The sequence below is a fragment of the Eublepharis macularius genome, chromosome 12, assembly GCF_028583425.1.
Source record: "Eublepharis macularius isolate TG4126 chromosome 12, MPM_Emac_v1.0, whole genome shotgun sequence".
Lineage (NCBI taxonomy): Eukaryota > Metazoa > Chordata > Lepidosauria > Squamata > Eublepharidae > Eublepharis > Eublepharis macularius.
Window position 1 is genome coordinate 71,505,385 of NC_072801.1, and position 13,068 is coordinate 71,518,452.

General features: G+C 46.9%; 1 protein-coding gene across 3 annotated transcripts in view; it reads right to left on the reverse strand.

Annotated features, from left to right (window-relative positions):
• The window catches only part of CHD8 (chromodomain helicase DNA binding protein 8), a 61,288-nt gene that overhangs the window by 31,118 nt on the left and 17,102 nt on the right, over positions 1-13,068 (reverse strand). For all 3 annotated transcript variants that reach the window (XM_054992616.1, XM_054992614.1, XM_054992615.1), the window contains exons 3-14: positions 11,298-11,687; positions 7,747-8,123; positions 7,540-7,654; positions 6,227-6,421; positions 5,438-5,506; positions 4,569-4,624; positions 4,237-4,354; positions 4,016-4,099; positions 3,759-3,896; positions 3,084-3,205; positions 1,433-1,676; positions 53-229 (exon numbers count right to left, since the gene is read on the reverse strand). In XM_054992616.1, the coding sequence (XP_054848591.1) occupies positions 53-229; positions 1,433-1,676; positions 3,084-3,205; positions 3,759-3,896; positions 4,016-4,099; positions 4,237-4,354; positions 4,569-4,624; positions 5,438-5,506; positions 6,227-6,421; positions 7,540-7,654; positions 7,747-8,123; positions 11,298-11,687 (2,085 nt within the window). The remainder of the gene's footprint in view (positions 1-52; positions 230-1,432; positions 1,677-3,083; positions 3,206-3,758; positions 3,897-4,015; positions 4,100-4,236; positions 4,355-4,568; positions 4,625-5,437; positions 5,507-6,226; positions 6,422-7,539; positions 7,655-7,746; positions 8,124-11,297; positions 11,688-13,068) is intronic.

Sequence of the window (13,068 nt, forward strand, 5' to 3'; positions counted from 1 at the left end):
TATGTACACATGCACACTACCAATAGGGTGGGCAAAATGAGCGTTTCCCTACCAGGTCCATATGCTTGAGACTGTCCAGCAGTTTACAGTTGCGATTCTTCAGGCGATGGGCCTCGTCAATGATGACGCAGCGCCATTCGATCTCCCGCAGCTCCGGACAATCCGACAGAATCATCTCAAAGGTGGTAATTAGGGCGTCAAACTTGTACGCACCTGGGATTAGGCGACCCTGTTAGCGACAGAACACATCGGTATCATGCAGATGCAAGCAGCCTCGGGAGGCCTGCTTCCCCACCTGGAATATATATCTATTTATTGGTTTTTCTCAATACATCCAGCAAGCATTCTAGAGCAATTGAGAGCCAGCGTGGTCTAGTGGTCAGAGTGTCAGACTAGGATCTGGGAAAACCAGGGCCGTTTCCAGACGGCTTACCTGCCTCCGGAACGTTGTGCCATCTTGTGGGGAAAACGCGAAAAACCGCGTTTTCTTATGCGAGTTTTACGCGACGTCGCGCAAAACTCGCGCGAGAACACACGACATTTCGCGTTTTCCCCGCAAGATGGCACAACGTTCCGGAGGCAGGTAAGCCATCTGGAAACGGCCCAGGTTTGAATCCCAGCTCTGCCATGGCAGCTCACAGATTGACCTTGGACAAGTCACCACACTGTCAGCTTAACCTACCTCAGAGTCGCTGTGGGGATGAAATGGAGGAGAGGAGAATTATATAAGTTACCTTAGGTCCCTATTGGGGAGGAAAGTGGGGTAAAAATAAAGTAAATATAAAGAAATTAAAATTGTAAGGATCAGACAAGACAGTAAAGACCATGGAGCATGTTTTCCAGGAGAGGGGGAAATGAACGGAAATTTCTTCCACCTTCCCACTTTCTAAAAAGGAACTGTTGGAGTTACGGTTTCAGAATCTGTTGAGAATGCTACTAATCATTTGATCCCGGCTAACAAAACAAAACCCAAGAGGGCAGAGAAGTTAGATGCATGCTTGCAGCGTGGGCATGACTGTCAAACAAAAATTCTCCTCCAAAATCTGAGCATCACCTAAAGCCACTTCACCTGGGGAGTGGAAAGGGATACCACAAACAAGAGACACCCACGTTCTCTCTCTCTCTCTTTTTTTTTTAACAATTTTTTTTTAAAAAAACCAAACAAACAAACAAACAAAAAGACACCCACGTTCTCGGCCAGCAATCCCAGCCCGTTGCCAAAACCTCAACAGGATGTGCTACAAGATGGCAAGCGAACCCCTCACACACATTTTTGCAAAAATCTTTTGCTCTCACCTCTGACCCACTGCAAGCACCATTTTTGCAACAGGTTACACACATCATCTTCGAATCTACTTTGCTTTCCTCCCCCAACACCCCGATTATGCACATCCTGCTCTGCCTCCAACCACAGCCTGTCACCCTCCCGTACCCGGGAATCCTTGCAGTACATCTCGTACTGCTGGATCATCTGGCGGGAGGCCAGGCTGCCGTGGTATACGATGGTGTTCATCTCAGTCCAGGTGTTGAACTCCCGTTCCCAGTTGGTGATGGTGGAGAGTGGGGCAATAACCAGGAAGGGCCCCCGGATGCCCACATTGTAAACCTCCTGTAGGAAGGCGATGGACTGGATGGTTTTACCCAGACCCATCTCGTCCGCCAGGATGCAGTTTTGCCTGAGCAAGGACAGAAAGGAAAAGCATCATCAGCCATGATCATTGTGTGACTGAGTCCCTGAACTCCTTATCGACAGAAGTGAGAACACTATTATTGGGAAGAGGGCACACCAAGGGGGAGCTGCTCTTTGGAGGTTTTTAAGCAGAGGCTAGATGGCCATCTGAAAGCAATGCTGTGAACCTAGGCAGACTGTGAGAGGGAGGACAGGAAGGGTTACATCAGGGCTTAGTTCTCATGGCCCCTTCTTACATGCCGAGGGTAAGGCTGATCACCACTTTGGGGTCAGGAAGCAATTTTGCCCAGGTCAGTTCGCCTAGGGATCCTGATGATATTTTGACATCTTCTGGGCATGGAGTAAGGGTCACTGGGTGTGTGTGGGGGGGAGTTGAGAACTTCCTGCATTGTGCAGGGGGTTGGACTAGATGACCTTGGAGGTACCTTACAACCCTATGATTATATGAAACAGACTCAAGTAATTGGATGGGAGACCTCCAATAAAGACCAGGGTTGCAGAAGCAGGCAATAGCAAACCACCTCTGTTAGTTTCTTGCCATAAAATCCCCACCAGGGGTTGCCATAAGTTGGCTTTGACTTGATGGCACTCTCCATCATATATGCTTTGACCTGGATAGTCCAAGTAAGATTGATCTCGTCAAATCTCAGAAGCTAAGTAGGGTCAGCCTTGGTTAGTAATTGGATGGGAGACCTCCAATGAAGAGGAGGGTTGCAGAGGCAGGCAATGGCAAACCACCTCTGTTAGTCTCTTGCCATGAAAACCCTGCCAGGGGTCGTTGTAAGTCACTTATGACTTGAGAGTACTCTCCACTACACACCAAGGGAGGGATGCTCTGAATTTCTATAACTAAGCCTCCAGAAACCAAAGTAGGGCACCCAGCTGATAACAACTGAGTCTTGCTGCAACAGATGAATTCAAAAACTACAGTTAGTGGAGTGGGGCTGCCACAGAGGCCACCTGACCACAGTAGTTACACCCTCCTTGATGGAAAAAGAGGCAAGACACAAACAAGCTTATTAGTTTAACCAGAGTTTTTTGTGAGATCTGAATACACTCAGTTTCCCATCCTAGGAATCTCAGAATTTTAGGGGGGTGGGGGGGGAGAGCATCTTATTAAAAAGAGTTAGGCTAATTTCTAGTTCTTAAGATTGTGAAGAAATTCTCAAAGGTGCAGGGGGAGGGGATGCCTGATGAAGACTCAAAAGCCGAGAGGGATCAAAAGGTCTGCAGTCAGGGAACAGGGCAAGACAGCTCCTGAACATTGTTAGTATCCAGGTCAGAGGGTTCGCACCTTGTGTTATCTCGTCACAAATTTAGCATCAAGGATAGAAATCCCTGCCAATGCTGACTGGAGGACCCCTTCGCCATTTGGTCTGTCCTTTCTGCTCACCTGTTGTACCAGTTGAAAAGCAGCCAGTTCACCCCCTCCAGCTGATATTCTCGCAGCTGGTTGCTGTTCTTATACTCATGGGAAAGCTCCAGTTTCTTCCAGGAACCTGCCTGGGGGCGAGCCTGAAAAACAGCAGAGACCGACCCTTGGCACATCAAGGAGCTTTACGGCCGAAGACAGCTACAGAATACAAAACTTGAGTTTTCAAACTGAACAATGCTAAAGCAATCACTCCAGATACCATTAAAATAGCAGCTGCCAGCACTGGGTTAGGAAATCCTTAAAAGATTTGGGGGGGGAGCCTGGGGAGAAGAGGGTGGAACCTCAGCTGGGACACGACGCCGTACGGTCCCCCCTCCAAAGCAGCCGTTTTCTGCCAGGCAACTGGTCTCTGTAGTCCAGGTCCCATCTGGAGTGTGGTGACCCTAACTGCGGAGTATCTAATGGCACACCACCTTTGTTCATCTCTCGCTTTGGAAGCCTGCAGGGTCTCCGTAAGTCAGCTATGACTTAACGGCGCTTTGTGCACACAGACTACACTGGAGGTAGACGGATGAATGGCCTACGAAGCAGCTCCACAGGTTCAAGGAGAGTAGAACTTTTCCACAGGCAAAGCTGCACAGTGGTGAGGGGGTCCAGATTTTGGGGGCAGGGGAGGACCAAACCGACACTCACCACCCGTTTGAGCTCGGGGTGCCTTGACTGGATGCGCTTGAACTCCCGGACTTTCCCCTCGTCCACATCTTCCTTGAGCTCCCACGTGCTGTCCTCATACGGCAGCGAACACCACTTCACCAGGTAATAGATGACCGGCTGCACAGCATTGGAGAGACAGGCACACGCTGACCACCAGCTTGGATCGGCTCTCTGCAAGGCATCCAGCTGCAATGCAGCGCCCTTCCCTCCCTCGACCCTCCTGCCCTCCAAGGCACCTCTCCGTTATCCTTGTCAATGCTGTGCGACTCATCCAGGATGCGGTCGACCTCCACATAGTCTGGGTTGAAGGGCTCCTCATCCTATGGGGACACAACGTACAAGGTGTAAGCCAACGGGGGCATGTATGACCCATGGTGCACAGCAGGGGGCCTGGGGATCAAGCAGGGCATTCATGTGCCAAACAGCTCTGCTTCCAGTTAAAAAAAAGCGCCAGTACCTCATGGAAGAAGTGCCTCATCTGAGCCATTTTGGTCTTAAAGCGCTTGAGCTTCTGATGAATCCGCTTGTCCTTCTCGAGCTGAGTGATGGTGGCCCATTCGCAGTGCAAGTAGGAGCTTGGGGAAGAAACGGGCACGCGATGGGGCAAGGAAGGGGAGAGAGGAAAGGGGGGGGAAACCCTCAGAACCTTCACAGAAACTGCAGAAGTGGTACATTAACTACAAAGCCAACCCCTTCCCGGTAGTACGATCTAGCTCTGCAAAGGCCAGGAGCTGCGATTCCCAGCCTCCGCGGCGCTTGCAGGTATCACGGAGCGCAAGTCACACTCACTAGTTCTTGTATTTCACAAAGAATTCTTCTGCCTCTGTAAACTGCCCATTGGGGAGCTGTAGATGGGAGGGAAAACAAAGAGGGGATCAGAACTGCAAAAGAGGGAAGAAAACCAGGACTGAGCTCTCTCAAAAGCTCATGCCCTGAGGTTCTACTAGACTCGAATCTAGCTCATCAGAAAGAAACAATTCATAAACTGGTCGTAAAGCTCTCCTCTGTCTTTACAGTCATTATAAACACCTACCTCACCCCCATCATACACTAAGAGCGGAGGTCGTATTACATAGTGGTTACAACACCAGGTTTGGGAGGGTTAGCTTCAAATCCCCACTCGCCCTGGGCAACCTTGGGACAGTCACACCGTCAGCCTAAGGGGCCTCACAAGATTCTTGTGAGGATAAATCAGGGAGGGGAGAGATCAGGGGAGCCATGTGCTCCGTGGAACGAAGGGTGCGGTAAAAATGTAAGCAAATGTAAGCAAAGCCACTTAGGAAAGATCAATTCGAGGGGCACCAATAAATGCACAGGAATGCAATCTGGTGGTGGGCTCTGGTCTACGAAAATTTATGCTAGTTAATTTTTTCTTTCACGGTGCTGCCCAACTCCTGTTTGTCTTTGTGGCAACAGGCTAACAGAGCTGCCCTGCTGGAATTATTAATATGTAGTTCCACCTGTAAGGCACATTACAGTCTTGGGGTGTGTGCTTTCAAACTGTCAAGAGATGATGCTATTGTTTTAATTCGCTCTGGTATCCGGGGAGCAGATGCCTAAAATCGGAGACCTCATCCCCCCCCCCCCGCCGAAATGAGAGGGCAGCTACCGTGCGCTCCTCTTTCCCACTTCGCTAATAGCAGAGACATACTTCTTACCTCTTTCTTCACTACCCGCATGGATAACACTTTGTCTACAATAGCAGCATCTTCTTCGCTGGGGTTTTCCTGGAGGTGGGGAGAGAACAGAAACAATCCAAACGGGCAGATTAAAAGTCAGAGCAAACCGCCCATCTAGCCCGTCGCTATTTCCCACAGTGGCCAATCACACGCCCATGAAAAGCCTACAGGCAGGGAGTGGCAGCAGCCGCCCTCCCTTATACTGTGTTTGATAGCAATAAATAAAAAAGTCAATCTCCCTCCACTCCCTCAACCGGCATTCAGAGGTACTCTGCCTCTGGACATGGGGGTTCCACTTAGCAATCGTAAGTATCAACCGTCTTCTCCTCCGTGAATTACTCTAATTCCTCCTGCACTTTTCAAGCAATGGCCACCTCTGCAACAGCAAATTCCTCAAAATTTTATGTATGTTTTATAAATAATTTTTATATAATGTTGTTCCTTTCCCCCCCATCCTGAATTTAATTAGAAATTTTGATTCAGGGGGTGACCCTGAATTCTAGCACTGAGAGAGGGGGGGAAATTCTAAATGAACAACAGGAGATCCCCATCTACAGAAACCTTAACTGGAGGGAGCAACTCCCAAGGATCTAAGGGAGAAGTGCGGGAGATCTTTCCAAATGGACTGATGATCCCGATTCGACAGAATGCCGCAGCAAGCAGCCTGCTCGTGTCAGGCTTACTTGCTTTAGTTCCTACTCAGCCCCGCTTTGGGAAAGTGATTTGGTACAGTGCCAGGAGAATAACTGCCCAACTTGGAAGTCTTACCACAAAGAACTGCATGGAAGGCAGCGTCTCCCCCTCGGGTATCAGCTCTGGTGCGGGAGGTTCAGGGGCAGGGAGGTGCTCCGTTTTGATGGGCCCTGTCACGTCCAGCTCCTCATCTTCCTCATCGTCCGTGATCTTGATATCCAGGTCCTCAGTGTATTTTTTCCGCTTTACCTGCCGGTTTGAGCGCCGTTTCTGGAGACAAAGGGTAAGACAGCCAAGCTCACGCAATGATCCGGTTTAAGCAGATTATGAATCCCTTCTGGCTCCCCAATTCCCGCTCAGTGGGAAACCCCTCATTAGAAAGGATCAGAACTCAGTAGCAGAAGCCAAAAAACACTGACTGGTAAGACCCGCATTACAATCATACCTCTTGGGAGGACATTTTCCCTTCTGCCTAAATATACTAACCTCTCCTTTTAAGATTATAGAAGTCATGACCGACACACCAAGGAGACAGTAGGGCCTATCCTTTGTTACATGTAAAGTGGGTGGCTCTATTTTTTAAACAGTTATTTAAATTTTTTTTGCCCCTTTCTTTACACAGGCTCAAGGGAAAAAACATTTTAAGCATAATAAAACAGGAGTGAACAGAGAGCAAACCCAAGGCAATTAGAATATCACTGGCTCAGCTTAGCCCATTAAACAGACCAACTTTTTAAACAGTCTTAGAGATTATGAGAAATCCCTAAAAGCCATTTTGCAAGTACTTCTGAAGGGGAAGGGAAGAAAAAAAGGGATGCTTAGCAAGAAGCGCTCGGCAGAACATAAAAGGAGAGGCAGCCCTCCGGATGCATAAACCCCACATCATTAAGGGCTTTAATGATACCTTTAAAACACCTATAACTGAACATGGAATTAGACAGGTAACCAACGGTTGTTCTAGCTTGGGTATGATACGCTGTTTATCAGCCCCCCATAGTGAGCAAAGGGGCAGTTGCATTTTTTACCATCCGAAGCATCTGTGTTGCCTTCAAGGGCAGCCCGACAAAGGGCAAGTTGCAATAGTCTATCCTAGCAATTGTGGAAATTTCGGTTGGTGTGGCAGAAATACAAAAAGGAGGATCACTTCTTAACCACTTACAACTGAAAACACACACTCTTAGCTTCAGGGAGGCTTCATCCCACCTTCCTTAATCAATTTTCAGAATAAACTCTACAATACAAGGTGTGCTTTCAGATGGCAGGAAAAGGCACAAGAAAAGGACGATTCCAACATTTCGTTGGGAGATGGCATCAATTCTCTTTTTAAGCTACTCTGGAATTTTTTCTGTTGTTCCTTCCTAGACATTCCCACCGCCCTTCGGCCTCACCTGGACACTGCTTTCCTCCTCCTCACGCGGGGACTGGGCTGGCATCACCTCAGCGTCAGAATTGTCGGAAGAGGCGTTGCGTTTTCGCTTCTTCCCCACGACCGGCGTGATGGTGCTAGAAGGAACGAGAGGGAGAAGATGGGGGGGAAATACAGAACTCTGCTCTGAAGAGCAACAAAGCATTTGATGAGACATCACGCCCTTTACCTGGGCTTCCCTCGCCCTTTACTCTTGCCGGATGCTCCCTGACCCCTGCCCTTGCGTGGTCGCTCTTCCTTGGGGATGCGTTCGCCTCCACCCTTCCGGCGCCGCTTGCGCTCGCCCGTCTCCTCCGGGCGCACACTGGGCAGCTCGTCTTCGTTGAGCACGCGGGGGATATTCTGCTCGCCTCGCGCTCGGGCACGAGCGATGGCCTCAGCCACAATCCGGTTGGCTTTCTCCTGCTTCTTCTGGTGCTCTAGTTTGCGGGATTCATCCGAGCCGCTCCGCGTCGTCCCACTGGAGGAAGGAAGGGCTGCCACCTCACTGCTGCTCAACACTTTGACAACCGATAGGCCAGAAGAACTGCCTTGCGATGAGCTGGCCTGCGGAAGATGACGGAGAACAGTATGCGCCTGTCAGAGAGGTACCCTGGCTTTGTCTGGTGTAGACCAACACGAACCCAAAATGCCAAAGAAGAGTACAAGGTTGCCAAAAGGTACTCCAGAGGTCCTTGAGATGGCCATAGAAGTTTCCTCAACTTCTGTTGCTCCTCTGAATTATTTTATTTCTTTTCTTTAATTAAATTTTTATTTCAGTCAATAAACACCAAACAACACAAAACATGAATTACAATCGTACAATCACCTAAATCATCTCTCTTCAATAATCCACTACTATAGTCATCTACAATCTTCTAAATCACACATAAAACCTAAACACAGGCTGATTCCGCACACGTTGGATAATGCACTTCCAATCTTCTGTACAGATCATTTGGAACGGATTTTGTCATGTGCGGAACAAAAAATCCACCACAAGCGATTGATAAAGTGCATTGAAAGTGCATTATCCATCGTGTGCGGAATCAGCCACAATTATCTAAATCATACAACCCCCCCCCCACATATTGACTAAACTACTATCATTTAAATCATGTAATCATCAGTTAGATCATATATATCTAAGGGCTTGCTTATATCTTCTGTTCTTAACTTTTCCCTTCTATTTAAATATCTTCCCATCCATCTTCATATCTAACAAAAGTTGTTCTTAATTATTCTTATTCTTCAGCTCTATAGTTAAAAATACTTTCCATTTTTCTTGAAATTCTGATATTGGCCAATTATGTACACAAAATGTTAATTTTGCCATTGTCGCATATTCATTTAACTTATCCTTCCATTCCTTCAGCTCTGAATATCTTTCTACCTTCCATTCTGCTGCAAATATTACTCTTGCGGCCGTCATCATATACTTAAATAATTCTCTACGCATTTTTGTAATGTTTCTTGGTAGAATATTTAATAACATATTTTTGCGATTCATCACAAACTTCCATTTTAATATGAATAATTTTGTTTATTTATTTCTATGCTGCCTCTCCAGGGAACCTGAACGAGGTGACTAACTCCATCTCTCTTTAAAACCACACCTGGCCCACAGACTGGAGTGTAAAGAGAAGTCCTAAAGTTTACCAACTTCAAGCTAAACTCTCCATCTATTACCCCTTAGAAATCAACTTAGGTGAATGACTGAATGGATAAAATTCTTCCAACCACTACACACATCCTACGGCCCGATGAGAGATTTGCTTGGCCAGAGCAGGCAAGATACCTGGCTTGATACTGACTGCAAGGCACTTAAAAGGGCAACTTGCTATACGCGTTGGCAATTTAAATCACGCACACTTGACAGAGGCACACTTAAATCGATCTCCTTGTTAGAACACGAACTCAGAATGCTTATTAAAAGCAACATATAAATCCTGCTTTAACAATCCCATGGAAATGTTTAATTTGGGCTTCCAAACAAAAAGATGCAAAAATCTTCTGGGATCCCTTATACTAAGTTGGACCATTTGTCTATTGAGGCGAGAACCATCAAGTAAACGTCTTTGACATCACTGTTGCCAGATCCTTTTAACTAGAGGTGCTGTGGATTGAGCCGGGAACCTAACAGACACTCTACCATTGAGCCACGGTACTTCTTAAGGGGCTCTCACCAAGATCAAGTCGAATTGGGAATGTGACGGAGCTGCAAGGGGATAAATGCATCCTGAAGAGAGTGCTCACAATATGCTAATTTTGTCCCAACATAATCACCGGGACACACTGTAACCCGGGCTGAGTGCATACCTTCCACAAGACCTGCACAGAGGAACGCTAAACTGGGATTGGTTTATGCAGAACCAGCAAATATTATGCAAACGGAGCGCCATCAGTATGCATTTGTATAATTCGTTTTACAATCCTCCCTCCCTCTACACACACACAGTCTCGCCTAACTCTTTCTGGCATTGTGCTTGTCACGATCTGAGTACGGAGACTTGGAATCACGCAGAATCTCATTTAGCCTTCACTCTCCCTCACCAGACAGCGGCAGGCACTGCCCATGTACACTTCCAAGCTTATCTTTGCAAGCAACGAGGATTAGAAAGTTGCCTTTAAGTTGCCGCGGATAGATTTCTCAGGGATAGGCAGCAATGCTTCACATTTTAGAAAGCGCTTCTGTATTCAAAGTACCTCAATATGCATACAGCATCTTGTAATTTTTACCACTGACCTACAAAGTTGGCCACTTTATTCCCATATTGTATCGGGGCTGAGAGGGCGTAGCCTGCCTATGGCCACCAACGGAATTTGCGGCAGAAGCAACAACCAAACCAGAGACCGTCACAAATCGTACCTCATTCTCTTAGCCCATCTGCTGCATCAGTCTTATGAGTCAGCAACCGCATGTTCCTTGGAGATTTAGAAACCGACGTGTTTTAAACTAGAAAAATGATAGTTTTCCCTGAGGACACTTTCAAAAGAAAGTGCATGGGATGATCCTACTATGAAACAGATAGTGAAAAAATTCTCAGAGAGGGAGGATATACAGAATGTATCCTTCCGTTTCCAAAGGATCTTTTTTGTCGTAATAGTGATATAGGTGATAAAGCTTCAGTTACGTAGGCTTTATATACATCAGGTGCATAACGCTCAACAACAAATGGATTAATTTCTCTAATATTCACTCTAATATTACGTATTTTCTTAGAACAAGATGGGTAGCCGTATTAGTCTGTCTGCAGCAGTAGAAAAGAGCCAAGAGTCCAGTAGCACCTATAAGACTAACAAAATTTGTGGTAGGAAATGAGTTTCCATGAGTCGCAGCTCACTTCTTCATATACAGCTAGAATGATACAGCTACCACATAATTTTGTTTGTCTTACAGGTGCTATTGGACTCTTGCTCTTTTCTACTATATTTTCTTATTGTAGCATTCTGAGCAACAGCAACTAGGCGCAAACAGATAAAGTTAATAGCAAAGCAAAAAAAAGAAACCCTTATATGGCCCCTTTGGTAGTTTTCCAACCAGTTCCTTTAATAAAAGGGATGGGAACTGAGATTCTCCAATATTACATAACCTATGGCTTCCTTATGCCCCCATAAAAACTGCCACACACACAGCCCTGATGGTAAATTTACCCTCTCCCCCTCCCCCCCCCACCACGTGACATCACATCCCAAAACATTCCAATATGAGCCCGGCCTAGCAAATGCAGCAATTCTTACCTGTGGCTGTAACACAACCTTGAGGGGCACTGTCACTCTCTGGCCTGAGCCACCCACCACCTGGGCTTGCTGCACAGAAGAGACGCTCAGCGGGGCCTGCTGGCCTGAGGCACTGGCTGGAGGTTGCTGCAGAAGTTGGATTTTCTGGGTGCCGGGTTGGCCACCTGGCGGCTGCTGTTGTTGCTGGCCAGGTTGCTGTACCTGGAGCTGGATAGTGACTACCTTAGCTGGCTGTCCTGGCGTCCCCTTGGCCTGGCTCAGAGCTGCCAGCTGGTTCCCCTGCAGCACGATCTTGCCCGGCAAGCTACCCAGGACGACGTGGCGTTGGCCTGGCGTGCTTCCCCCTGCTGGGGGCTGTTGGAGAACTAGAGTGATGCGCTTGGATTCCCCCTGAAGAAAATGAAGCAGAGGTCAACTCCAGTGCATCTCCAGGGCTCATGCATTAAAAATGCTGATATTTTCACACTACTCTGGACGGCAGATAGATAAAGCCAGTGTGATATGATTGTTAGTTCCTGCCATGGAAGCTTGCTGGAGAGATTTTATTGATTGCTTAATTGATTGATTGGTTGTTCATCTTTCTCACTCAGATTCAAGGCAGATTACAACATTGCAAGTCAAAATACAATATTATCAACAGCTAGGATGTTCACTGAGCAAAGTACAATAATGAACAACAGGATACAATAGGGAATGGTAGGAGAAAAAAAAACATAAACAAGCATAAAGCCAAGCACAGAGACAAAATTGACCTGAAACAAAGCGTAACTAATTTCCATGGCATGTTTAGCAGCGTGGAAACTCGCTAGTAGGCACATATCTACATCAGCAGACAGTACCCAACAGCGTAGTGTTTAGTCCCCATTTGCTTTGGGTCCCGATTGGAGAGGAAGGTGGGATATATATGAAGTAAATTTTACACCTCTATCTGTATGTGTGAAAGCTTCCTAGTGTAATACATAAAAATTCCTGCCCATTGAATGCAAACATGCTGGGAAGCAGCCCACTGGCCAACATGGAGAAACACTTAACTGGGCAAATTCCCATTTTATACAGTTTAGGCAGTCCAAAGTTGCACCGTGTCAAGAGGTCACTAATTCCATTCTTATGGGGATCTGAAAAATCTATCAAGGAGGGGAAGGAAGGAAAGGGGGCATAGTATAGCCTGATCACAACAGATTCTGGAAGCTAGGTAGGGATCGTACTTGGATGACAGACAGTTAAGGAAGATGCTACAGAGGAAGTCAATGGTAAAACAACTTGCCTTGAAAGCCCCTTACTGGGGTTGCCCGTAAGAGGACTGCAACTTGATGGCACGTACATGGCACTACAAATGTAGTACATTTTACCTTGCTCTTCCTCCGTGAGGCATACATGGGTCTCCGTTCCTCAGTTTAGCCTCACCAACAACTGGGTGAATTAGACTAGGCTGAGAGAGATGGACCAGCTCAGGGTCACCTGGCAAACTTTACAGCAGAGTGGAGATTTCAAACCAAGTTTTGAGACCATGGTCGAACACTCAAACCACTGCACTGCACTAAGCTCTCAAGAGGTTCACCTAAACTCAAGAGAGACCACCCCAAATGTGATGCTTTTGTGTTTTTTATCCCAGCTTTTCTCCCAAGAGCTTGAGACATCACACTTTACCCTGGTTCTCACCACCTTCTGGATCCCTTTTTATCCTCACACCACCACCAACAAGTATGACAGACTACAGGCTGGTAAATGATCCAAGATCACCGCTTTATGGCAGAAAGAAAAGATCTAAACT